This window comes from Caretta caretta, chromosome 2 (assembly GCF_965140235.1).
Source record: "Caretta caretta isolate rCarCar2 chromosome 2, rCarCar1.hap1, whole genome shotgun sequence".
Lineage (NCBI taxonomy): Eukaryota > Metazoa > Chordata > Testudines > Cheloniidae > Caretta > Caretta caretta.
The window spans coordinates 171,387,532-171,413,961 of NC_134207.1; the positions used below are offsets into that span (position 1 = coordinate 171,387,532).

General features: G+C 41.4%; 1 protein-coding gene across 2 annotated transcripts in view; it reads right to left on the reverse strand.

Moving 5' to 3' along the window:
* Positions 1 to 1,470: 1,470 nt before the first annotated feature.
* Positions 1,471 to 26,430, reverse strand: part of RAMP3 (receptor activity modifying protein 3) — a 101,506-nt gene continuing 76,546 nt past the window's right edge. For both annotated transcript variants that reach the window (XM_075125581.1, XM_075125582.1), the window contains exon 4: positions 1,471 to 5,273. In XM_075125581.1, the coding sequence (XP_074981682.1) occupies positions 5,018 to 5,273 (256 nt within the window). In that variant the 3' untranslated portion in view covers positions 1,471 to 5,017. The remainder of the gene's footprint in view (positions 5,274 to 26,430) is intronic.

The window sequence follows — 26,430 nt, forward strand, 5'->3', positions numbered from 1 at the left end:
TTGATCCAGCCAGCATGCTATGTGGGGAACCACCTAAGCTAGCCAATAGGAGATGCTGATGAGAGAGGTTTGTGCTAATCCCTGCCCCCTCACTGAGATAGGTGCCTCCCTGCAGATGTAAGGGCCTCTTTTTCAAAGTGATCCACAACCAGGAACCCATCTCCTGAAGTCAGCTAGTTTAGGTGCCTAAAGTGGTTCGTGCAGGAATGATTTTGGCATTTGCCCTATTCCACACAAGATGGCTGGAGGAGCAGGGGGTGTTCCCCCCATTTATCTCTTTCCGCACACAACAATCAGAGGAGGTGTCCACCTTTGTGATTTTTAGCCCAGTGGTTAGAACATTCATCTGGGATGCAGGAGACCCAGGTTCAATCACCTCCTGTCTGCCAGAGTGGAGAGGGGATTTGAACAAGCATCTCCCTCAAGCATGCTCTAAACAGTGAGCTATAGGACATGCTGATGGGGGGGGCTACTAAGTATTTATCCAAAGCGGAGCAGTTATTGGGCCAAAGAGGGAGAGAGTGACTGATTCTGTAGCCTGGTGATTAGGGCACCCACATGGGAGGTGGGAGACCCTAGGTCCTGCCCCCTGCTCTAATCTCTCTCATTTATCCACAGTGGATCAGCTTCAACAGGAGAGACCCTACCCACTCACCTAACTGTACTATATGTCAGTGGTTGGAGCTCTCAAATGAAAGGTGTGGGAAATCCTTGCTCAAATCCTCTCCCCCCATCCCTGGCAGAGATGCGGGAATTGAACGTGGGTCTCCCACATGCCAGGTTAGTGGTTTAACTACTGGGCTAAAAGTTATAAAGTGGGCTCCTGCCTTCTGGCCAGATTTTGAGTGCGACCCCATTTCCCAACAGGAGCTCCTGCACACACACCCCCACGTTCTCACCTGCACCCCTTGCACCAAATGGGAGCTGCCCAGGTAAGCACTCCAAACCCAAACCTTTTGCCCCAACCCTGAGCCCCCTCCCTCATTCTAGCTCCTGGCCAGACCCTACACCCCAACGCCCAGCCTGCTCCTTCACCCCCAGCCCTGTGCTCAGTGCACTCCCACCCTCAGCTCAGTGCAAAGAGAGAGGAAGCGAATGGGCCAGAACCAAGGAGAAGGTAGGTACCCACTCTATGTGGACAGGTCCGGGACCCCAGACCCGCAGCGGGCTGAGCGGGTCCAGCAGCCGGGACCCTGGCTGACAGGAGCCGGCAGATGGAACCCCTGAGCAGCAGCGGGCTGAGCCGCTCAGCCCACTGCCGGTCTGGGGTCCCGGCCGCCGGCCCCGCACAGCCCGCTGCCGGTCTGGGGTTCTGGCTGCCGGCCCCTTGCCAGCCGGGGTCCCGGCCGCAGGCCCCGCTCAGCCCGCTGTCAGCCTAGGTGAACGGAACCGCAGACCAGCAGCGCGCTGAGCGGGCCAGCGGCGTAAGATCAGCATTTTAATTTAATTTTAAATGAAGCTTCTGAAACATTTTGAAAACCTTGTTTATTTTACAATATGACAATAGTTTAGTTATATAATATATAGACTTTTATAGGGAGAGAAATCTTCTACAAAACATTAAAATGTATTACCAGCACGTGGAATCTTAAATTAAAGTGAATAAATGAAGACGCAGCACACCACTTCTGAAAGGTTGCCAACCCCTGCAGTAGAGCGTGATAAAACTGTATTGCTGCAAATATAAAAGGTTACTGCCAATTAATTACACTACTCTGTGTTGTGCTCAGCTATTCTTGTTAAACAACTGATGCAATAGAAAAGATGCCACCAAATGGACTCAATTCTAAAAGCTCTCCCTGCATTCAGCTGCCGTTGATTTTTTTAAAAAATTTATGTCAATCTGGCACCTATTGTACCCATGACCCTGATTGCTGCAGTATGTGAGCACCTGACAGTCTTTAATTATTTATCCTCACTTTACCCCTGTAAGGTAGGGAAATGCTATTATGGCCATTTTGCAGAGAACTAGGATACCTACCATCTATTAAAATCATGAGGGTTGGTACCAAGCTGCTTTTGAAAATCCCACTAAGGGCTAGATGCACAAAAGGATTTAGGGGCCTAATTGCCACTTTTAGAGGCCTACATCCCAGAATCAGACCCTGCCGGGATTCACAAAACCCCCCATTCAACAGCCACAGAACCCTGCAGGTGCCTAAGCTTACTCAGCACCTACATGTTTGCAGTTCCCTAAGCATCTGTGTCTGCCTCCTCGTACCAGGGTACTACTTGTCTTTTCAAAACTGCTTAGCAAGGACGCTATTCCTCCTCTGGTATTAGCGCTGTCTTCTGATTTTTCTTCTCGGTGTGTTCCCCTGTGTGAACTCTACTCCAATTCTAAACAGGATTTTTGGACTGTGAGTTTGTTTGGGTTTTTTAGTCTGTCCATTTTCCTCTGAGATTCTGTTGTAATATAAAATTAATTTGCAACTATCAAAAATAGCCTTGGACCCAGAAAAGGGTTGCTTGGCACAGGACCCAGGAAGCTCTAAACAGAAGTGGAAGAGAGTTTTTTTTTTTTTTATGACTTGCCCCAAATCACTTGTAGAGTCAGGGTGAGAACTCAGGCATCCTGACTGTTTCCTTCACTAACCATGGCCCACATTCTCCCTCCCCAGCTTAATGTAAGAGAAGTCAAAAGATTTACGTATCTCAGTTGCTTCTTATTAATATAATGGAGTTGCTAGAGGCTGGACAGCTTGCTCTCTGCTTCTCTGGGGGCTAGAAGTGCTTCAGCAGGCTCTTGGCAGTCTTGCCTTGGCTGGACTGACTGCCAATGGCATTTCCCACTTGTTTCTTTAGATGCTCTCACTTCTTGTCAACAATAGTGGAAGGTCCTAATCTGTTTGCAAGAGATCTTGAGCAGGATTATATCAGGTTTCACATCCAGGGCAAACTGATATTTCTGTGTCTGCAAAATTGTCTTTTTTGAGCATTATTAGCTGTGAAGCAAAAATCCGTCTTTTTTTTTTTTTGATACTCTTTTCCTACCTCTCTGATAGGATGGTACCAATTCTGTTTCATTTCAAATGATATAATCTAGGGCATAATTTTCAAAAATGCCTAAGGGACTTGGTCACTTTTTTGAAAGTTTTAGCCCTAAACTATGGGGAAAATGTGAAACAAAACAAATGAAGATAATCAAATGGAATCTGGAAACCAGTTCATGTAAAGATAATTTTTGCTTTAAAAGCATAATAGTTCTCCTCTGGGGAGGCGTAATCCAAACACAACATACTTTCACCATCATGTAGTTTCCAAGGCCAGTCTAGGTTATGCACAATGACAATAACATACCAGGCTCCTTAATAGCTGTTTCTTATCTTTATGTTAAATATAATAAATGTTTAACGCATATCACTTTTCTTCTTCAAACATTTTACAAATATTAACTTCTTAGCATCAAAGAAGAGAATGAATCAGCATCTATTACAATATACATAGGAAATATCTGACCTAACCAGTCATTCCTACCAATATAAGTAATCCAATAGGAATGCAAACATATCTGCATTATGTTAAAATATTGGGAAAGAATGTGAAAACCAAGATATATAGCTATAGATACTGTAACTTTCCACATATATGCAATTTTCATATAGGGAGCACTTCTGTGTTGAGACCCAGCAACACTTTGTTCACATGGACCCGCATCCCAACCATTAGATCAAAATCTTAAAGAAGACTATCTAACTAATACATGTGGAAGACACAACTAGCTGTACTTTATTTAAGTGTGTGAGGTATGAAAATGTATATTCATGAGCAAAAGATCTTGAACACTTGTAAAAATGAAATATTTGGCTGGGAGGACACTTCATGTGACAGACAAGAAAAGTTTACCATAGGATCTAAAGTTATTTTATTTGGAGCCTTCTGTATCTAAATATTTCATTACAGAGGAATATGATGAATATAGACTTGTTGAATGGAATCCGTTTCCATTTCTCTGCCCTCTGTCAATTCCAAGCATCATTCAAACTGCCTTGCTGTTAACAACATAAGCTTCCACATTCTGTAAGTGATGAAAAATGAAGTATTCAAACACTGAAAGGCACCTCAATTAACATAGCTTCTTATCTATTTTTATTTACAAGACATCACTTGCATAAAAGATTCAGGGTGAAGTGAAAATGAGGAGCACATAGTGAATACACTCATCAACGTAAGAATAATAATTAAAAAAATAAAATGATGGGTCTGGCATATGACAGTTCCTTCACCAGCCCTTGGTAAATTCATGGTCAACCCATTTCCTCTCATTTTCCACCTCTGGGGAAAAGCCTGCATCCTTCCTGGAGTGTGTTCTCAAGTCAGCAAGCTCTAAGAAGTCATCTTTAAGGACATTTTAAAAACTACTTAACCTAGCACAGTCTCTTCTCCACAAGGATAATCCACTGGCCATATGAATTCTTTCTTACCAAGACAATACTTCCAGTCCTGGATAGTGTGTGGTTTTTATTCACCACCAAGAGTGTCCCTCAGCAACATCCATGTTAAGTTCCTTTGGTGACGAACTTCCATTCGAGTCACAAGGGTCACAAATGAAAACCTAAAGTGTCCAGCAAAAAAAATTTCAAAAGATCCCCATTGTCAATATTACAAATTAATCACTCGTTGTGTATATACACACACACATACTGGAAAACTAAGCTTATTCACAAGCTTTAACTTTGGGTAAGAAACTTTACCTCTGCTGAAGTTAGCAGATTCACTTGCCATCATAAGTCTCCCATTATCCAGAATTAAGTGTGAATTCCATTACACATTAGCTGTGATTGTCAGTTCTGAGGGGTTGGAAAGTGTCTTTGCATAAGCAACATTGAAAACCTGCAGTACAGAAGCACTGACTTTCGGTAGAGGCAGAACACTTTTCTGAATACAGGACAGTTTCCTCCCGTAGTACCTGACAGGTTAGAACACTGCAGATCTGATATTTCTGATTCTTCTTTTCTTTATGCAAAAAAAAAGAGAGAGAGAGAGGCATGGGATGAGAAAAGCCAGGAGGCATGTCTTACACTAGAATGTCACTTCTCTTACTGCACCACACCACTAGAGATGTCATGGCAACCATCAGCAATACTGGGATTAAGATCAGAGTTATGAGAATTTCATCCGGTGGATCTTCCCAGGGGACTTTTTCTGATGTACAGTTTGAAAAGAACTGTTTATGAATTCCAATGATGAAGCCCTGTGCGAGTCGGTTTGGCCAAAAGCATCTCGCGGCGCTGGCTTCCCGTTCTGTGCAGAGGCTGAAGTTGTCGTAATACCTAGAGAGAGAAGAAAATCGAAATAAGTCTGAATAAAAAATTATTTTGTTTCTCTTCAAAAAAAATTAGTCTGCTATAATTTGGGGGGTTTTTTAGATATTTCAGATGGGCTGTAAATAGATCTTCTCCCTGGTTTTCTTACCAGATTAAAAAACCTTTTGGAATTCCAGGTTTTTTTGTTCTAAAACATGGTTTATCAAATAGTAATTTTGGACAACATATTGGCATTTGCAATAAAGTGTTTTTGACATTGCCTTTGTATAGGATCTTTGTCTGCCAATCTGTTCAACCTCATGGTGTTTTTCATTTGATTTATATGGGTTTTAGTAGAATTGAAACGGTTATCACGTCTAATGTATATGGTTGTACCTACAGTGTAGATATTTCTGCTGAAGGAAATAAATTGAATCTCTGGGTGTTCAGCACCTTGGAAAAGCAAGCAGTGTGAGACTTGCCAGAGATGACACAGTGAGTCAGATGCAGTGTAGTTGTAGCCACGTTGTTCTCAGGATTTCAGAGAGACCACATGCACCTTGCCACAATGAGTCAGAGGCAGAATTGAGAATACTCTATTCCTAACTCCTAGTCCTCTGGTCAGGCTTCTAAAACAGGCTGAATAAAATCCTGGCTCCACTGGAGCCAATGGCAAAGCTCCCAGTGATTTTAATGTGGCCTGTAGTTCATCCTCTCATTCTAACTCATGTAAAATTAGAATGCAGTTCCCTTGGCAGAGGCATCAACAATACCCATAAAAATCTAATGTGGCAACTGCAACAAACTGTGAGTGAATTATAAATAATTCATGCATCGTCTGTTGTTGGGCAGGAGGCTGAGGCCAAGTGCAGTCCCAGCATGAGATCATGAACCGCTGAATAATAATTTCAGTCCTGCTGTGCATGGATGCAATAATCAGAAAATGGGCAAATAACAATTAAATAAAGCATTCTTTTTTTTTTAATCTTAACCTGTCCCGCATCAGAGTTAGACTCTAATGCCTGTCTACACCCTTAAGAGAGATCTGCTACACCCAGTAGCACAGAGCACTTAATTTCAGCGCTGTAAAGCATACAAAAAGATGCACATAATGTTCAATAGTAACCAAAGTTTGTATTTATGAGTCCAGGCTATGCTAAGAGCAAGGAAACACTAAATTGAATATTTGGAAAGATTGTTGTGATGGGATCGTGAGCCAACGTGATTTGAAAAGGGGTAGCGTGGCCAGAGGTAAGAGGAAATTAAGAAGTTGAATTGTGTCTGGACAGCATATAGAGAGGGGAAGGAAGGAATTATTGTCTGTTGTACTTTGCAATGTTCCCTTCAATGATGTGTGACTTAGTAGAACTATTTCAAAGGGAATGAGAGACTACCTGATGCCTTCAGGGACAGCATGCTGCACTATTGTCGGTGAGCCCCTGCCTCCACCCAGTACATGAGTACAGTAATTGCCTTTGAATGACACATTTCCTGCAATAGGAAAATAACGCCCCTGGGAACTGATGGTGACTCAGTCCCGGGTTGTGCAGTAGTGGAGGTTAACCACTCAGCATTGGGGTCAAGGATTGTACTCCATTGTATAAGGATTGACATTGCCATGTAGGGGCAGAACACTACATGGATAAGGTCTATGGCTACCTTCTTAACGTCACATGCATAGGAGCAAACAGCAGCTTTGTAAAAAGGCACAAGGCAAAGTCCCTACCCCTTCCCCTTCCTACTGGGGCTGGCACAGTTTCTAAATCACTGCCTGTAGCTTCCGATGCAAACACCAGGTCATTTAAGGGCCAGTGTAAGACCACACCCAGATGCCATGGCACATCACCGCTAGCATGAGAGTGTAGGCAGTGGTTCTCAAACTGTGGGTTGGGACACCAAAGTGGGTCACAACCCCATTTTAATGGGGTTGACAGGGCCAGAATTAGACTCGTTGTGGCCCGGGGCTAGCCGAAGCCTGAGGGCTTGAGTCTGGGGCAGCAGGGCTCTGCCCCCCCCCCCCCCACACACACACACACAAAGCAGCAGGGCTCGACCAGGATCATGTAGTAATTTTTGTTGTCGGAAGGGGGTCATGGTGCAATGAAGTTTGAGAACCGCTGAGTAGAGTATACAACCATTTTAAGAAGAAAAAAGGAAGCTTTTGTGATGGTTGAGAGCAGCAGGGCACTAACGGTAAAGAAGTTAAAAATAAAAAACAAATAATATCCTCTAATTATTTTAATAGTGACCTTCTTCAAACATTCCAATAGCTTCCATCCTTTATGTCCTAGACTAAATTAGAATCTAAAGAGGACTAGCTGTATATGGAAGAGACAATCCCAAAGGACTAGAAGAATACAACAACTCAGTTGCTTCCCCTGTCCGACTACGCTTCAGTGCACCTTCTGAACAATAGAATCCCTAATGAAAAATTGTAGATAATTGAATAGGGATGAAACCAATAGGATTCTATAGAAATTTAGTATACTACAGAAATGAAATAGATATCCACGGGTAGTAAGGATGCTTCTAGAGAAATTACTCCAAAATCCTGGAGATCATAATAATAATTTTGTATAGTGCTTATATCTAAAAGCACTTAAAAGAGGACAGGATCATTATCCCCATTTTACAAATGAGGAAGTTGAGGCACCATGAGGTTAAGTGACTTGCCTGAGGCCACCCAGCAGGCCAGTAACAGAGCCAGGAAGAGAAGCATGGTCTCAGGTCCTTAAAAGTACTAAGGTGATGCTCCACTCAGTGCCCCACTGCCTAGTGGAATCATCAGCCCTGAGTTAGGCCCAGGCTGTTCAGACAATGCATGGGGAGAGTTAGGCACATAAGGAAGGCAGCCTTTGAAGCCAGCAAGCTGAGCTGTGAGCCATCGCAGATAGCAGGGACTGAAAGAGCAAGGAGAAGAATGGGGTGAAGAGAGGGGCTTGGGTGCCAAAGCGTATGTCCACACAGCATTTTGGAGCTCTAAGAATTGTGGTGTAGATCAAGCTCTGCAGACTGGGGCCCTAGAGCCCAAGCTCCATCCTGAGCTGCAACTCCAAGTGCTGTCTACCCAGCAGTTTTTAGGGCACTAGCGTGAGCCCCGCTAACCCAAGCCCGTCACTCTGGGCTGGACGCAGCGTAGACATACCCTGAGGGGCCAGCCTAGTGTGCCAGGCTGATGAACCAGAGATAGGTGCTTCTCTCTGCTTGGGATCTTCAGCCACAAACCCTCTCATGGAGCTGGGTGCCTCAGCCAGGTCAGCTGCTTAGTTAGCCTATGTCCAAGCAGCCAAAACCATGTCTCTTGCTCTCTGACTCTGGCCCTATGTTTCCCTGTGCTCCCATGTGTATTCTGTGCAGGAGCTGTGCTCCCCAAGCCCCACATATTGATGACCTGCATTCCTCCCTCCTGCCATGAAGTCTGACAGGTATCAGGCTTAGGCAGTTGTAGAGCCCACCTATGGGATCAGGTCCCGTTAGCAGGACTATTGTTCCCCCGCCTCGTCTGAGATTCCACTTTGGGGCTTCCAGGGCTTTGGCTTGAGAAAAGGCTCTGAATTGCTTGTTAGCAGCAGGGCAATCACAGCACTTAGGTGGCTTTACAAATGCCAACAAGTTTCAATTTAGGCACCTTGGGGACTTAGGCACCTATGGAATTAGGCAACAGCTGAGAGATGGTTTTAAAAATGTCAATGGCAACTTAACGGAGGATTTAGGTTCTTAATAAGGCAGAAAGGTGGCTAAATACCTAGAAGGACCGGGGCCCCAAGCCGTATCCATTGGGCTATGCACTGCTTCCTAATAGACAATAGTACTTAATAATAATGGAGGTGTGCAGGAATGGGTATGTATAGTGAATATAAATTATTCTATAAATCTAAGTACTATATTCCTACCATCAAATTCTACAGGATGGCTTACAAATTCTATAGAAAAGTTATCATTCTTTTATAAGTTCTGTAGGACTTTTTCCACTAGTGTTGGCTGATTTCAGCAAAAATTGACCCACTGCTTTTGTATTTGAAGTCTAATACAGTCCAAAGAAATTGAACTAAACAGCTGCTAAGTTCTCCCAAATAGTAAGATAAAAATAATTAGGTTTGGTATAGTGTGTTCAAAAGACTGAATCCCTAAAAGCCAATCCACACCCACACATGTTATCGTAAGCAGAATTCTGCAGAACATTTACTTAACACCTCATGCCTTAAAATACTAATGTTTTAGCTACATTATAACTGCTTTTGCAACACATAGTTGTGAGACTGAAGATAACGAAAAATCTGAACTACCTGAGAACTGTGTCTGTGAGTAATGCTCCATTAACCTAAATACTTGTGTATGCTTTCATGAGAAACTGCATATTCTGTCACATTTGAAATTATTACCAATATATGAAAGCAAACAGCTTTTCACAGCAACAAAAATCGCCAAATTCCTCCTTGGAATAAATTGCAAGTTCTCAAACAGTTGCCATATTCGCAAAACAATTATATTGTTTTCAGAGCACAAATAGCTTTTCTTTTTCTGCACTTGAGGCTTTTCGGAAAACAAAGAATAACACAGATCACAACTGCAATATGGTTAATTTTTTGAAAGACGTGAAAACATGAATTTTCAGTGATTTTTTTTGCCTGTGGTGAAATTTTAATGAATATTCATACATGCAGTCTCAGATTACTGTTTAATTTATATTCACTGGTGCAGAAATGTTCATTTGTCCTGATAAGTGTTCTCTGGAACCTCCATGCGAAGGAATAGAAGATGAGGATGTGTCATGTACAGTACTATGTGTCAAGCCACATCAGACAAATCCACAAATTTGTTTGTTGGAACTACTGAACAAACTAGCAGAGAAATCCAATAATATTCTAGCACACATGCAGCATGCATGCAGTTAGCTAACTCTGTGGAGTCTTCCCATATTTGTGACTATGTTTGACTATACACCTATGAACCTCAGACACTTTGCAAGAAGCGTAAGAAAGTGCTCTGCCTTACCTGAGTAACGTATTTTAAGAAAACTTTCACCATAATGTCACAATCTACCTTATATACAATTAGCTTCATCGTTATGTTATGCCCTAAGCTCCCTGAGAGTTCTTTAAATCAAGGCTCTGAAATTGGATAGCAAGGTACATAAACCATGAGCTTATTGATCATATTTCCACTCTGAGTATTCACACATTACAGAATGAATAAACTCCCAAAGTCCTGTCCCAGCATTCTCTGGGTTTACTCTAAGTCTTGGAATGGATTTTCTAGAGACAGTCTCTTCTTTTGTTGTTCTGAAGCCTCTCATGTAGCACTCTTAAATTAACAGAGAAATGAAATCCCTTCTTTGTATTCCTCAGAGTGGACAAGCTTCCTCATTCAGCTAACCTTCAGTTTATATATAAGTAGTACTAGTCTTGTAGAACTTTGGAGTCCTAGTCATGGGCAGGGCCAGCTCTAGGTTTTTTGCCACCCCAAGCAAAAAATTTGCCACCCAAAGCTCCGAGAGCGCAACTGCCCAAGCAAAAAAAAAAGGGTGACCAGAATGCCGCCCCTGGAATTGTGCCACCCCAAGCATGTGTTTACTTTGCTGGTGCCTAGAGCCGGTCCTGGTCATGGGCCACACTAAGCATTACATCCCGAGGGCAATAGGATGAGCTATAATCACCCCAACCATGGCTACCTGCACCTCTAAAAACAGCTGCTTAAAATTCTAGTTACAGCACTGACATCTGTGTACCAATTTTCTTAATTAATCCAAACACTTCATGCCTCTCAACTAACAGTATATGTTAATCAAATACATGAGTCTCCATCCAGAAAACACAGCTCCAACCTAGAAATGTCATCCTCACATAGTCACATAACTAAAAGTGGGTTTCAAATCAGGTAATCAGGTGACATAGTACAGATTTATCCCTGTTGCAACTCTATCTGCTTCAGTGGAATTACATCAGGAATGAATTTGGCCAACCGTTTGCCTTTTCATTTAACATGAATTCAAACTAGAAATGAATTCAAATTAGAAACACAACTATATAACAAATATCTAGCACAATGTTTTCAACTTGCCTTCAAGAAAAAACTTGTGGTTGTCAGAAGAAAAAAGTTCACATGTTTCAAGCCATTTACCCAATAATAGGAATTGCTAAACCAGTCTGAAAAAAATAACAGCTTCCCTTCAAAACAATATTCAGATAAAAGTCTTAATTTTTATTCTTTCATTTTTGCACATCCCTGCCAGAACTAGAACCAGAAGTGCTGAAATAATAATAATTATAAATATCGTACCATGAGAAAGGCTGGTCTTATGTTATTTCCACTGTAGTGGAAGCAGGAAATACCAAAAAAACTCACAAGAAAGCTTCTTCTTGTGTGATTCCTAGCCAAATGTTGCAGAATTAAAGGGTGTGAATAGTTTAGATAAACTTTAAATTAAGGATCCAACCTTTCAGTTGATTATCTCCTTAGGTTTCCCCATCACAACACAAGGAAAGTTTAATTTTCTGTTTTACAATTCCACAGCTATATTGGACAAAGCAGACACTGTAAAGATGTGGAACGTTTCTCTACTTCTTTCATATGAACATTTAACCAAGTGAACTTCTGACTGCATCTCACCCTCCTTCACTTAAATACCATCAAAGATAAAGTGATTTCCTTTGGCCAAAAGGAGCAACCTCATGCACAAATCCAGATCACCTGCTGCAGGAACTTGGGCAAGTCACTTCCCTGCCTGTGCCTCAGTTTCCCCATCTGTAAAACAAGGATAATAATACTGACCTCCTTTTAAAAGCACTTTGAGCACTAACATTAAAAAGTGCTATATAAGAAGTGAGGTATTATTATTAGACTGTACTTCCCTAATTGAATCATATCTTCCGTTATGTATCATGGACACAGAATTCAGCCAGAAGAAAATAAAACTCCACAAAGCACAGGGAAGGAAATTAACATGAAAATGAAAAACAGCCAGGTTAATGAGACAATCATACAGTATAGTTGACTGTTACTATATTAAATTATGGATGACATTATGACAGATTTACACACTCGGGTCTGAAAACCAAAAATACACTTGGTCTCCTTTCGAGATATTTACACCTGAACAGACTGCTAGAGAATGAAAAGTGGTTGACTAAACCTAACTGAGAATCTTAATATACAAAATTTAGTACCAAACTGTTGTCAGATACCTAAAGATATAGGGGAATATGTAGATATAAAGAGCAGCTCTTCATTTATGCAACATCTCTGATACCAAGTGCCCAATGTCTATTGAACAACAGAAGCGCCTGTATTCAGCAAAGAGTAGAATCAGGAAGAAAAATGTTTGATACCAGTTAAGTATCATGATATAAAAGATAATTTAGCAGTAGAGAGATTGCATTAAAACATCAGCATTTACTAGCCACTGGATTTTGCATTCAAACCTGCCTGAGCTGTATCCTGGTGATTATCACTATTAAACACCACCTGTCAAATAGGGATCACATGTTTAGATTTGGACTAGGTCAGAGGAGATTCAGAATATTTACTAGGGCCAGTGGTATGTCATGTGGTTGTGGGAGGTCACTGATTCCATGATTTATCAGGTTTTTGACCCAAAAAACCCTCCAAAAAACACATTGCAGGATCTAATTCTCACCTCCTTACACAGTGGTGAAAATCAGGAGTAAATAAACTAGAAGTAAAAGGTATTGCATCAGTGTAAACAGATGCAGGCCCCAATCCTGCAAACACTTAAGTATGTGCATAGTTATGCACAAACGGTCCCATGAGAGTTATCACCACCATCAGATGGTAATGAATGATTGGGGCTAGCAGTGTGACTTGGTAAATGATATGAAAAGAAGTGAGTAGGTCATGAAAAGGGGGAAATTACAGGTTGTATTATTTGAATCAAAACGTTCCTTTTTGCCTAATAAAAAATGTTTAAAAACCATTTAATAACCTTTCAACATTGTAGACCATTTAAAGCCCATCACAATGGCATGTCTTGTTTTGATAGATCATGCTGTACATACTTATATCACAGCATTTGATCAGTCTTTGGGCATCCCTGACATCAGTGGGATTCCTGAGGTCAATAAAGTTACACACCTCCTTCAGTGTTTTCATGTGGCAGGGCCCCAATCCTGCCAGGAAGATCAGAATCTGGCCCACAGAAGATTATTTGGCTTAAGAGCCATGTCTACAGAGCTGCTGCCCTTGCAGTTGAGGCAGAGAAGCGGTATGTATTGGACGAGCCGCCACCACTCTATCCCCAGCAGAATTGGCAAGGCTGAGTTATTTTGGGTACAAAATTGAATTCCGTGATGCCCGGAGATTGATAATACCTTGCAAATAACAATGTTTATTAAAAGAGTGTACCAGTTTTAAGTGGTTTAAACTTTTAGAGGCTATTAAAGTGACTGAACAGTTTATCGAAAGAAAGGCTATTTTGATTTAAATGAGACTGCTCATAAATTCACCTTCTTTTATATAAATTCATTACAATTGCCTTTTTCTCCCCTGAAGAACTCTCCCTCTCTTTTTCCTATCACTTACGCTGACAGACCACTAGCCCCAGTCATTACCATCAGATATATGGCTATTCACTGACCTGTGCGAAATGAGTTGGTTGTCTCGGGTAAGTTCCTATAGTAGTAGACACAGGGGTGCTGGAACAATTTTTATAGTATGGATGCTGAGAGCCATTCAACAAAACTGTAAACCCTGTATATAATGGAATACACTTCAAGCTAGGGACACTTCAAGCTAGGCAGCACCCCCAGCAGTCCTCATTCCAGCACCTATGGGCACATGTCTACATCACAATTGTAACTAATTAGCACTCTGGTTGGTAGTTGTAGTAGAGAACACCAGAGGTGGAATGGAAGACTGACCTGTCCTTTCCACACAAAATATGGTTCCTGTAGGTGAGGCGCACTGCTCAGGCAGCTTGGGAGTTTACACTACAGGCATGTTTTCATTACAGCCACGACAGTGCCGCAGTTGTGCCGCTGAACCATAGACACTTCATGCACTGACAGAAGGTTTTTTCCCATTGCTGGAGCTAGTCACCTCTCTGAGAGGCTAGGCCAATGGAAGAATTTTTCCGGCCTAGCTGCATCTACAATGGGGGCTACATCAACCTAACTAGGGCACTGGGGTAAGAAATTTTTCACAGCTCGGTCAATTGAATTAAGTGTAGACCAAGGTTACCTCTGCATGTGCTACACTATAGATATACTCTTGGCCATCTGTCATTTTGGGGCCAGATTATGGCCGGACCCTTTGTGGGTGTGTAAACCCCGTCTGCACCCTTGAATTCCCCTGAATACAGGTCTGTTCCTGGCTAGCACCCTGACTGGCACTTGCCTTCCAAATTAGGGCAGGGATGAACTGGATGGCTACTGAGGAGTAAGCAAGCTGCATCAACCTAAGGAGTGATACAGGAGCAATAGTGGCCAGGACTTTCCAGTAACTTATGCCCAGGCCACCTCTCTGTGGCACTGCAGTTCCATACCACCCACCACTCAGTCCCATACTTTCATGGCACAGTGTAGCCCTTGGTGACGTAACATTATTTCTTTCCAACAAAATGTACAAAGAAAAGAAAGTACAAAAATACTTGTGATGGCCTGGAATGCTAAGCATAGCTAGTCAGTCCCATCCCCTTGCCTTCCAAATCAAGGGCTTGCTTTGTTTCTTGGAGCCAAGTCAGGGGTTATAACATTGCAGTGCTACAGGTGCACTCCTCTTCCTTTCTTTATGACGAGACTGGCTGTGACGAAGTGGGGATTTTCCCTCGTTATGTTGTATGTGAGCCTATGTGAGTCTTACCGTTTGACATGAATGCTGTGTGTGCCTCCGTTTCCCTGTGTATTGCACCAATGTCTAGGTAGTGGAAATAAGCATGTGTGACCTTTGTGGGGGTTGCTCCAGCTGTCTGCATGGATGCTATAGCCACCCCTTCATAACCTGAGACCCATGAGGGGGATGCGACCAGGTGACTCTTGGCCTGGGAAGTGAGACAAAGGCCAGAGGAGGAGCAACAGGCAGGGCAGGGGCCAGGCAGCTGAAAGCAAGTCAGGCTCAGCTGGCTTGGGGTTCAGGGGCTCCCCTCCCCCGAAGATGGACTTGGCTGAAAGACACTGATTTCTGTGGTAACAAATTCTGTCCTACATTATGTTCCTGTAGACTAATAAATCTTCTGTTTCACCAGCTGGCTGAGAGTCACATCTGACTGCAGAGTTGGGAGGCAGAGTCCTCTGGCTTCCCCAGGAGCCCTGCCCAGGCGGACTCGCTGCGGGAAGCACACAGTGTGGAAGGGGATGCTGAATGCTCTGAGGTCAGACCAAGGAAGGTCGAAGCTGTGTAAGCTTCTTGCCTTGGAAACAGTATGCTCAGAGAGAGGAGACTCCCCCAGAGACCTGACTGGCTTTGTAGGGAGTATTTCCAGAGCATCGCACGATGACTCCATGACACTCCCTCAAAAGCTTCAGAGGCAATATCTTGATCTAGTTTGAAGCTATTATTTTCTAAATTATTATGCAAACTATTTCTTTATCACAAGATACAAAGCTTTCTCATGAATTCTGCAGGGGCACAAATAATCCAAAGCAAGGGAGTGGGTTGAGCTACTTCATAAAAAAGAATCTGGGATTAGTTTTTAGGAGAAAAAATGCATCAAGAAAGATATATATAAAAATATACTGTTTAAAGGCACACACTAATCAATGAAAGAATTTGGAAAGCTTTATACCCTTCTCCCTAATTATGCCATAACCTGATGGGGAAAATGAAGACTTTTTTTAAAAACTATAAATTAAGATTCTGTGGCCTTGGGAAGCCAGATGATGGGGTTTTTTTCTAGTTTATTTAAATTAAAAATACTTCCTGATATTTGAAAACATTAATTTTAGGATACACAGAAGTTCGCTGAACACACTATTTGTATTAGAAATGTCCATGATAAGACAAATATCTCCCTAATTTATTATATATATTACCCATGATATGTCAGGCTTCTAAACTACACCTATTTCAAAATTAAAATAGTGGCAATGCGTATCTTTCAACAAACAAGGAGACATATATATCCTGTCTTGGAAAGTTCTAGAACAAATAGTTGTGTCCAGTTCACCTCTATGTATCCTAAAATTAATATTTTCAAAGATCAGGAAATATTTTTAATTTAAATAAGCAGAGAAAAATCGTCTGGCTTCCCAGGGCAATTGAATCTTAATTTATAGAGGAAAAACTACTTTCATTGACTAGTGGGTGCCTTGAATCAGTATATTTTTACATATTTCTTTATAGTTACTTTATGTAACAGTGCTCCTGGTCAAGTTATCTGTGGGGACCAGAGCCATGACACCTGGATCTAAAATCAGCATCTTGAACTGCTTGAGCTAAAGGCCCAGAACCATGAGTTTAGAGACATCTGCAGATTCATAAATCTGTATACGTGGTCCTGCCACGAGAGGGAAATAAGAGCCACACTGTGTCAACATGGGTTACTCGTGTGGCTGATTAAACATAAACACTATAGATGTCTTTCACTGCTAAAACAGGGTAAATAAAAATTTCCCTGCAACAAGACATTTCAGCTTCCACATGCCCTATGCCAACATAAGGAAAAGACAGGGTTTGTCTGATGTTAGTTTTAAGTCATGACTTCTCGGGAATCAATGCTTTAAATACAGCAGAATTAAATCGTAATTTGCTTGTAGACCACCTGTGTTCACTTTCAAACCACAGCCTTTTGAAAGTTCAGCTGAAACACCATTTTTGATGACAGAGCAGCCACTAGTCAACCCTTAGTTGAGATTGCAATTAAATTTCTGTTTCAAGCCTATTTAAAGTTCTGAGGCATACTAACGCTGTTTGTTTGTTTTTAACCAAGATCATTTGTAATCATATATACTCTGGCACACAGCAGCCACCCCGCTATTTGAATTTAGAAAGAACTTAACATGTAAGACTGAAAATAGGTTTGAGGACTGCATTTGGTACTATTTAACAAAGTCTGTTCTGGTCCTTTACGGGCCACTATTACGGTAATACTAACATTTGACAGAGCACAGAAAATATGGCACTGAGAGGAGAGATGTTACTCAGCTGAATGTTGAAAGAAAGCAGAGTCATTTAAAACAGACTAAAGTTTGAGAATAGAAAAAGAGTTCAAATTCCTGAACCTTGACCAGAAAATTTCATAGAAAATGTGAGGACGGCTGAGAAGGGAAGGAGAGAGGCAGAGGGAAGGACGAGGATTAATAAGAACTAAATTAAATTAAAAATACGTTAGCCAATCAGAATGGCAGCGATTCTGTTCCTTTTTCTTGGAGCCCCCCTGCAGATGGATTGCTTGGGGGTTGTTTGTTGGGGTTGTTTGTTTAAATTGTGTACCACACAATGCTTGCATAAGCTGCATGATTGGCAACCCTAAATAATGGAGTCCCCCATTTATGTACAGAACAGCATGGGCAGTGGCCCTACAAACTTCCCCCCACACTGCCCACTTCTATTCCCCAACTCTAACCCTGATGTAACACTTCTAGGGATAGGGATGGTTCAAATTCCGTGGCTTATTCAATTTATCCTCTCTGCTGAGGCTGCTATTGTGGCAGGGCCTCTGTGATTGTCTATTGGGAACTGAATGCAAACACCAAACTACTTTTGTACAGGCCATTTCTGTATGTTCTAGTCACCCCCTTGCCTACCCACCAAAATCTAAACCTTCCTGAATGTAGATCATTCACTCAGAGAACCAGAAGCACACTCATCTGTATTCGCCTAAGACACAGACACTTATTTTTGGACCATCTTTTATAAAAAAATATATCTTACACACATACAATATCTCTCAGCCTGAAGAATCCCAAAGCCCTATGTACATATTATATATATATGCACACATGCACATACATTAAGGCTTGAGCTACACTTAAACATTAAATTGACATAAATACTTTGGTGAGGGGGTATGAAAAAACACATCCTTGACCCGTATAGACACAGCTATGTCAATGGAAGAATGCTTCCATCAATGTAGCTACCATTGAGATTGCGTTTACACTATGGTGTTATGTGGGTATAGCTTCGCCAATGTAGCTAAGCCTGTGTAGTCTCCATAGTGTAGGCATACTCATAAGCCTCACAAATGTGATGGGAACATCCATGTGGTAAAGTACAAATGTGATAAACTACTGACTCTGTGACTGTGTGATACATTTATCATATACCATCTCACCAGCTCTCTGCCTATTAATTTATTTCCCTGGACAAAATTGGGATATGTAGACTCCACCACAGACTCCCTGTGTGATGTGGGTTCCCCCACAGACTTAATAGGCAAATCACTTAACGTCAGATGCTTAAATGTATTTTAGGGACTGAATATGCAGATAAGCAGATGCAAAAGCACCTAGGTGCCTAACTACCACTGAAATTTATGAGAGACACCTACGTGCTTCAGAAAATCCCATTAGGCGCCTATCTGCATCTTTAGTCACCTAAATACCTTAGAAAATCTGGCCCCAAATCTCTTTGTGCCACAGTTCCCCATCTGTAAAATAGGGATAATACTTCCCTACCCCTACCAAAGGGGTATAGTGAACATAAACCCATTAAAGGCTGTGTGGTACTCAAATACTGCAGTGTTGGGGGTCATATAAGTACCCAAGGCAAATAGTTGAATTTTACTTGACTGTACCTGGAAAAACTCTTTTATACTATGCTCGTCATTCATAGATTCCAAGGCCAGAAGGGACCATTGTGATTTTCTCATCTGACCTCCTTTATAGCAAAGATCATAGAATTTCCCAAAAATAATTCATAAAGCATATTCTTTAGTAAAACATTCACTCTTGATTTAAAAATTGCCACTGATGGAGACTCCACCATGACCCTTGTAAATTGTTCCAATGGTTAATTACTCACTCTTGAGAGCGTATGCCTGACTTCCAGTCTGAATTTGTCTAGCATCAACTTCCAGCCATTGGATTGTTATTCCTTTCTCTGCTAGACTGAAGAGCCCAATACTAAATATTTGTTCCCCGTGTAGGTACCTTGAGACTGCAGTCAAGTCATCGCTTAACCTTCTCTTTGTTAAACTAAATAGATAGATTTAAGGAGCTCAATCAGTATAAGGCACGTTTTCTAATCCTTTAATTGTTCTTGTGGTGGCTGTTCTCTGAACCCGCTCCAATTTATCACTGTGGGATCTGATTGCTTTACCAATGTTGTAAGTAAGCATACAACAAAGGATCTCTCTTCTCACAACTCCCCCTGCTGTGCTGCACAGGCTACAGGTAACAGGTTAAGCATGAAAACATGTAAGGCTGTCAAGTACAGAAAACAAAGAAAGCCCTATCTCCTACAACTTTTGCTATAAAAGGCATGAATTCAGATTAGTTTCTGCATTGCTTCACCAAAAATCTGTACTTAACAACCCACACATCTAAGCATCCTTGCAGTGCGGGACAGACCAGACATTACCAAAGGAAGAAGAAATAAATAAAAACAGCAGTGGGGACTCAATAGCTTTTGAAGACTCCCAGTTTCAAATGTCGTCTTAGTTAAAACAAAATCATTGCTTCCTAAACAGAGACTGGGGACATATATTATGTAAAGGCACGCGAATGGCATTTGAGATCATCACCTTTATATGCACCATTTCAATAGTTAATATTATTACTGATGTTTGGATGTTAGTAAAATAAAACATAAATAATAAAATACTAATAATATCTAGCTCTTATAGAGCACTTACTATCCATAGATTTCAAAGCAACAGGTCAGTATCATTACCCCTTTTTACAGATGGAAAAACTGAGGCAGAGAGAGGTGAAGCAATTTGCCCAAGGCCAACCAGCAGACTAGAATCCATGTTTCTTGAGTCCCAGTCTAGTGCTTTATCCACTAGGCAACACTAAGGCTAAGTAAGGGGGTGGCTTTTAAAAAAAGAGCCTAAGGGAATTAGGTGTCGAACTCCCACAAGAAATCCCAGCCTAGTTAAATATGTCAGGCTGCTTCTGCTATTGGGTCACCTCTTAAATAAGACAATAAAATGAGAATGAAAAAAATTCACCTTTATCCCAATTCTATGGCCCATTCAGAACTCTGAACGAAACAGAACATTCTTCTTCATGTGGAAGCAGATATGCACGTTGTAGTAAGGTCTCCAAAGCAGAGCACAGAGACCTCACTGACAGATACAGCTGAGCACTTTCAAAAGTATCCTTAGTTAGGGTTAAATTCTACCATTGCTCTGGAGCTGGATGGGGATGTGGGAGCAGAGTGGTGGTTTTCAATGTGAGGCTTATTGAGCCATTCTGCCTATGCAGGGTCAAACAGCTCAGGCAGAAAGGAGAAGAGGCCTGGAAGCAGTACACTCAGCAGCTCTCCTTACAGTCTCTTCAAAAAGGAGAACTGTGCACTCCCCCAGTACCTGCTGCCAGAAAGCAGAATGTTTTCAGGGAACTGGGAGTTCCGAACAACCAAGCCCTATATCTTCCAGGGGAGTCAGCTGGCCATGGAACTGCTATATCTAGGTTTAGTTCTGTTTCTGCGTGGATGAGCTGGAGGGCAAAGTGAAAGACTCCCTGCACACCTGTCATCTTCCTGCCACATCTGCCGTACATACCAGGGGGGAAATGTTGCCCATGGTGAGTCCATGGCAAATTAGAGAGCCTCATCTAAACTTTTCATCCAGAGGCATCAGTGAATAATCCAGGCCATAAAAGAAGTAGTAACAGATTGAAATATATCTATCCAGGTTCTTAAACACAAAAAAAAAGACAAATCATTCCCCAGGACTAGGTAGCTAAGTGATGCCCCATGTATTAAAACAGAATTAGTCACCATTAAGTATGCGGGAGTCAACCCTGGCAATGTGATCAGATGCAACAAGATGGTCAACTGAGATTCGAATCTGCACATTTGAGCAAAAGAAAACATGAACCCATTTGAACCATCGTTTGTAATGTGCTAAATTAAATCAGAATATCATGTATCGTTGTCTCATGATGCCAGTCCAGCTAAGCCAGGCTCTGGATGTCCATCCAAAGAGCATGAGTGGCAAGAGAGGACAAGCCACAAAGAGAAGCCATCCCTGGAACACAGGAAGGAAAAATAAGCTGCCCACTTCTGAGGCTGGGGGTCTCTCCTGCTACCACCTGAACCCAGCCCCAGAATGAAGGCTGTACTGAGCTAGCATATTTATTATTTATGCGTTAACCCCATCAGGGTGCTTGGCATGATTCAAAACACAGAGGCAGACAGGACCCTAGTCCTAAAGAGCTAATAAACACCATCGTATTAGGTTCACACTCCACCAAACATTGTAGCTAAACCTTGAATCTGCACCTATTCAGATTCATTCTTAATTACAGCAACAGCTGAGCTCTCTCATTATGTAAGACAAATTATCTTTCAACATGAGCGGTTAAGATTTTAAAAGAGAAAGCATCTGTAAGCCCTTATCAATTGTGTGTTACATAAAAGCTGAAATCATGACTTTTCAGTATTGCCTGCTGTTTGAGATAGAGGAGGCTGTTCTGTATTTGTCTTGTGTTAAGATGAAAAGGGGGATTGGTGGATTCTGTCCAAAGAGAGTTTGTTCAAATTCATTTAGGTTTGAGAAGGTTCACACACTCAGTTGAACTAACTCAGAAACTTGAAACAAAGCTCAGATGAAACCACCAAAGGTTGCCTTGTTCCTAGTCCTACCCCATGCAAATTTATCAAGTTTGATGTGTTTTTCACCCCAAACCAGAAGTCAACCTAGGCTCACACAAAACCCAGCCTTAACTCAATGAATAGATTGAAAAACTGGAGTGAATTTTGTGTTTCATTGTAAGTTTTGCACAACTCCAGCTGGAAGACTGGTGACCTCCCAAAACTCCCCACAGCATCATGGGTTAAACATCATGTACGTATCCTATACAGTGAAAGTTGTAAATAATTATACGAAAAATAGTATCCAAGACTCTCTGCTGAAATGACTCTCTAATTTCTATGGTACCTGTTTTTTTCCATGGTCAAAAAAAAATGGGAAAAGCCTACAAAAATAAATGTATATTCAATAATCCTTGGGCATTTTGATGATTTGAAATCATGATTTCTAGATCCATCAAAAAGAAGGCAGTAAAGGCAACCAGATAAAGCGAATTTAACAATTAGTGATCCTGCCACAACTATTTAGAACTCAGTTTTCACATCTAGTCTCTTTCTCCCCTCCCCCGCAGCGTCTTGTAAAAAAATTTTTATTTTGAGGTCTGGAAAAATGTATGGTCTGCAATAAAGAAATGAGCTGGGAAAGAAATAATTCAAATGAACAATACACCAGACCTCTGAATTCAGTCACACCTGAGGAATGTTCGTGATTCCTGTATATGTGGGGTCATTAATGTTTTTATTTAGATGGAAGCCGGTCAGTGTGCATCACCTCTTCAGAAAAATGGGAGGAAACTTTCAATTTATGCTCAGGAAACACACTCCCAGGCACACACAAAAGGAAGCTGGGGCTTGAAAACCATTACTGACGAAAGATATCTATTCTAGGGTTACTGTTATCGTGGTGAGTGGAAAGTCTAGCTTCTCACATCACATTCCTGTGACCATGGAGTGGTGTCATGAGACATTCTCTCCTTCTTTACATATGAAAGGATGAAGCCTGATGTACCAAAAGGAATGACTCTCCTTAATAAATTGAGGGTAGGTCTTTTAGTTAAATACATAACTTGCTTGTGAGATGATACGTTCTTCCATGTTTGAAAGGAACCACATTTATCCAACTATTCACATTTTGCTGATGTGTTCGAGCATGCGATATATAACGTTTCAAATAGGTATCACTACGTTGCACTAGTCTTCCACTTCCTTTTTCTTTGCGCAGAAGCAAGTTTTGACTGTTGGGAAGACATGTTGTGCTGTGTTAGTTTTAGGTTATGCAAGATTTGTGTGGATGCAGCTTCAGTGGAGAAAGGGAGTTATGTGAGCAGCAAGAGAGGTTGCTCTCTGCCTTGGGTTCTGATTACAGTCTATTCTTTAGGCATTGCTGTTGGGCTGAAATTCCTGGAAGAAGGGATAGCCCTGCATGCTGTTTGACCATCTCATTTCAGGACTGGTATACGTATTAATAAAGCAAATCACACTATCAGGGTGATTTGATTACAGTGTATAAATACCTTCACCGGGAATAAATACTAAGTACTGAAGGGCTCTTTAATCTAGTGGAGAAAGATATAACAAGAACCAATCGCTAGAAATTAAAACCAGAGAAATTTAAATTGAGAATGAGGCACACATTTTTAACAGTGGGGGTGGTGAACTGCTGGAACAAACTACCAAGGGAGGTGGTGGATCCTCCATCTCTTGATGTCCTCAGATCAAGGCTGGATAGCTTTGTGAAAGATATGTAATGAATATATATCAGGAGTCCACATTTATGGCCCACTGAACAGTTTTAAACTTAGTCTCTTTAATTTGATAGATACCTTTTTCAGACTGAGACGTCTGCTCCTACTGCAGTTTGAATCAGTAACACAACTACATGAGCTAGAGGAAAGTTTCCACTTGGCTGCACTACTACAATCCTAGAGGTCACTAGAAGTCACCACAACTTATTGGTAAAATATTTATTTCATTCATTCATTCCATTTTCATTCTTCTGAAGACTGAGTAAGCAGGACTGCCGTAATACCAGGACGGCTGATGCAGTGCTTTGTCAGTCTCATCCTCTTCCAAATGTATTCAAAGCAACACTACTGAAACCCTGAGGAATGCCTTAGCAGCATTTGCCCAGTATTAATAAGTTGCATTGTTACAAGGACATCTGTTGTCTCATTGCTTCTTGCATACCAGCACAGCTGAAAGTAAATGAAAATTAACAACAGGAGGAAAAGGGGTCTGACATATTTGTTGACGACATCTCCTGATCAGCAGGGTCAGATACAACAAAACTGAGGGAACCTGAACAATGTGCATGAAGGCTAAATGTCGAGTTCTTATTGTTCCAATATATATGTTTTCCTTCCTGGCTAATTTGTGAATGTGCTAACTGCACAGAATGCTATCTCTAAAAGGAAAACATTCTACATAAAGATTGCAATGCAGCTGCTGACTTTGACTTCTCAAACACCCTACCCAAATATGAACTAACTCATACACTTGTCATATTTTTCCCTGTTTGCCTTGCTTTGTCCTTCTGGGCTAAATGCAAAAACAGATGGCTATGTTGCAGAAGTAACATTTCCAGTTACACATACATAAGCAGGTATTTATATACACAAGCCTGTTTTGCAAATTGCACCCAACTATATTTTACAGGTATTATACCAATTACCTGTTATCTGTGCATATGTATTTTACACTTGCAGTCCAGTGCCCTTTTTTCCAATGTGGCTTTTTATATTTAAGAATAGTGTTAGGCAGCCATTTAGACAATCACTGAAGAATTATGAAGAAGTAGAGTTTTGGGGGCTGTAAAGGAGTGACACAATCAGGTCAGCAAGGGACCTGATCATCTCAGACAATGTAAAGACATCTTGGGTATTACCTCTCAGAAAACAAAATTTTCATTGCTCATGATAATACAAAATAAGTGTTAAAAACAGCTACCATCTGTTGTCAAAGGACACTATAACTTAAGATGTGCGTTTGTTCACTACAAAAGCCAGGGCCATCCCTAGACCAAATGGCGCCCCAGGTGAGGAGCATATTCAGTGCCGCCCCATCCATTTGTTAAACTTTTGAATACCTGCCCTAGTACCCAAGCCCGGTGCCCCAGGCAGTTGCCTGCGCCTAAATCCGGCTCTGGCAAAGGCCCTGACCCTGCGAGCACTCATGGGCTACAATTTATGCATGTGAGTAGTGTTATTGAAGTCAGTACTTAAGGTTAAGCATGCACTTAGGTATCCAAAGAATTCTGGCCTAAATTCCATCGTAAGTTCATTAGATGATGGCTAGTGTTTTCATACAAGAGTGTATCATGCTAATCAATATTGTCTCATTGTTTCCTTATATTCTTCCATCTGTCTCTGCCTGTTGTCTCGTGTTTTATACTTTGATTGTAAGCTCTTTGAGGCAGGGACCATCTTTTTTGTTCTGTGTTTGTACAGTACCTACCACATGACCTGTCCATGAGTCTTGGCTCCTCATAACTATGATAATACAAATAAATAATAACAATCTACATTTAACTTGCACGGAGTACTTGATGCGAGCTATCCCAAAACACTTTACGGAACTCAATACCAAACAGCAAAAACTGAAGTATAAATTAAGGAATGAATGTGCTCTATGGTGAATATGTTAAAAAAATAAGGGTTGAATTCTGCCTTGATTTGCTGTGTCACATCAAGATTATCAGCACATTTTGCAAAAAGGATACAGCAAGAGAGCATATCACTGAGCTGATAGCATGGAGGACACCAAGGAGTGAACTTGGGGTGCTTGCTGGTCAGTGGAGAATGAAAATACCACCTGAAGATGAGGTAAGGATTCTCAGAGAGAGGAATGTTGTCATGGAGCATAACTCATGTCACTTACAACCACATCCACAACCAGGAATGGATGACTAGGACAATCGCAGGGGTCCCTGAAGGTGTTGGATAGACAGTATAAGTACACAGTGTCAGGGTGTCTTAGAAAAGGGACAGTGTAATGTCAATATTTTCCCCTCGTGTCAGTGAAATGAATAACTGCCAGAGCTCAGGTTTGAAGCAGCTGAGCATAGTCTCTGCTACTATGCTAAACTGGTGCTTAATGCCAAAGATAATTTATAAAGATTATTGGAAATAAACTGTTTTGTAAGTAAACTGATCAACAAAGGATCTTGTTTGTGAGAAAAAGAAAAATTTCTCAGGGACAATTATCGCTAAGAAACAATGCTCTAGTTCCTCTTTGGTGTCTCTGGGAAGGGCAGATGTTATCACTAACAAAATCTTTGATAAACAGTGAACAGAATTAATTTGCAGCCTGGCAGCAAGGGAATCTGCTATGATCCAATTAACACTTTTTAAATCTATCATGTGCTACAATTTTGTTATACCTGCTTTAAGGAAACAGAAGATCAGACTCCTGGAATTAGACCTGTCAACAGCTCGAACAGAATTATCGGAAAGAGGTCCTACAAGTAGCCCTAGTAACTGCAGAAGCCTGTTCTGTCTCCTAACCTTCAAAAGTCGCCAAGCACTGAATACAC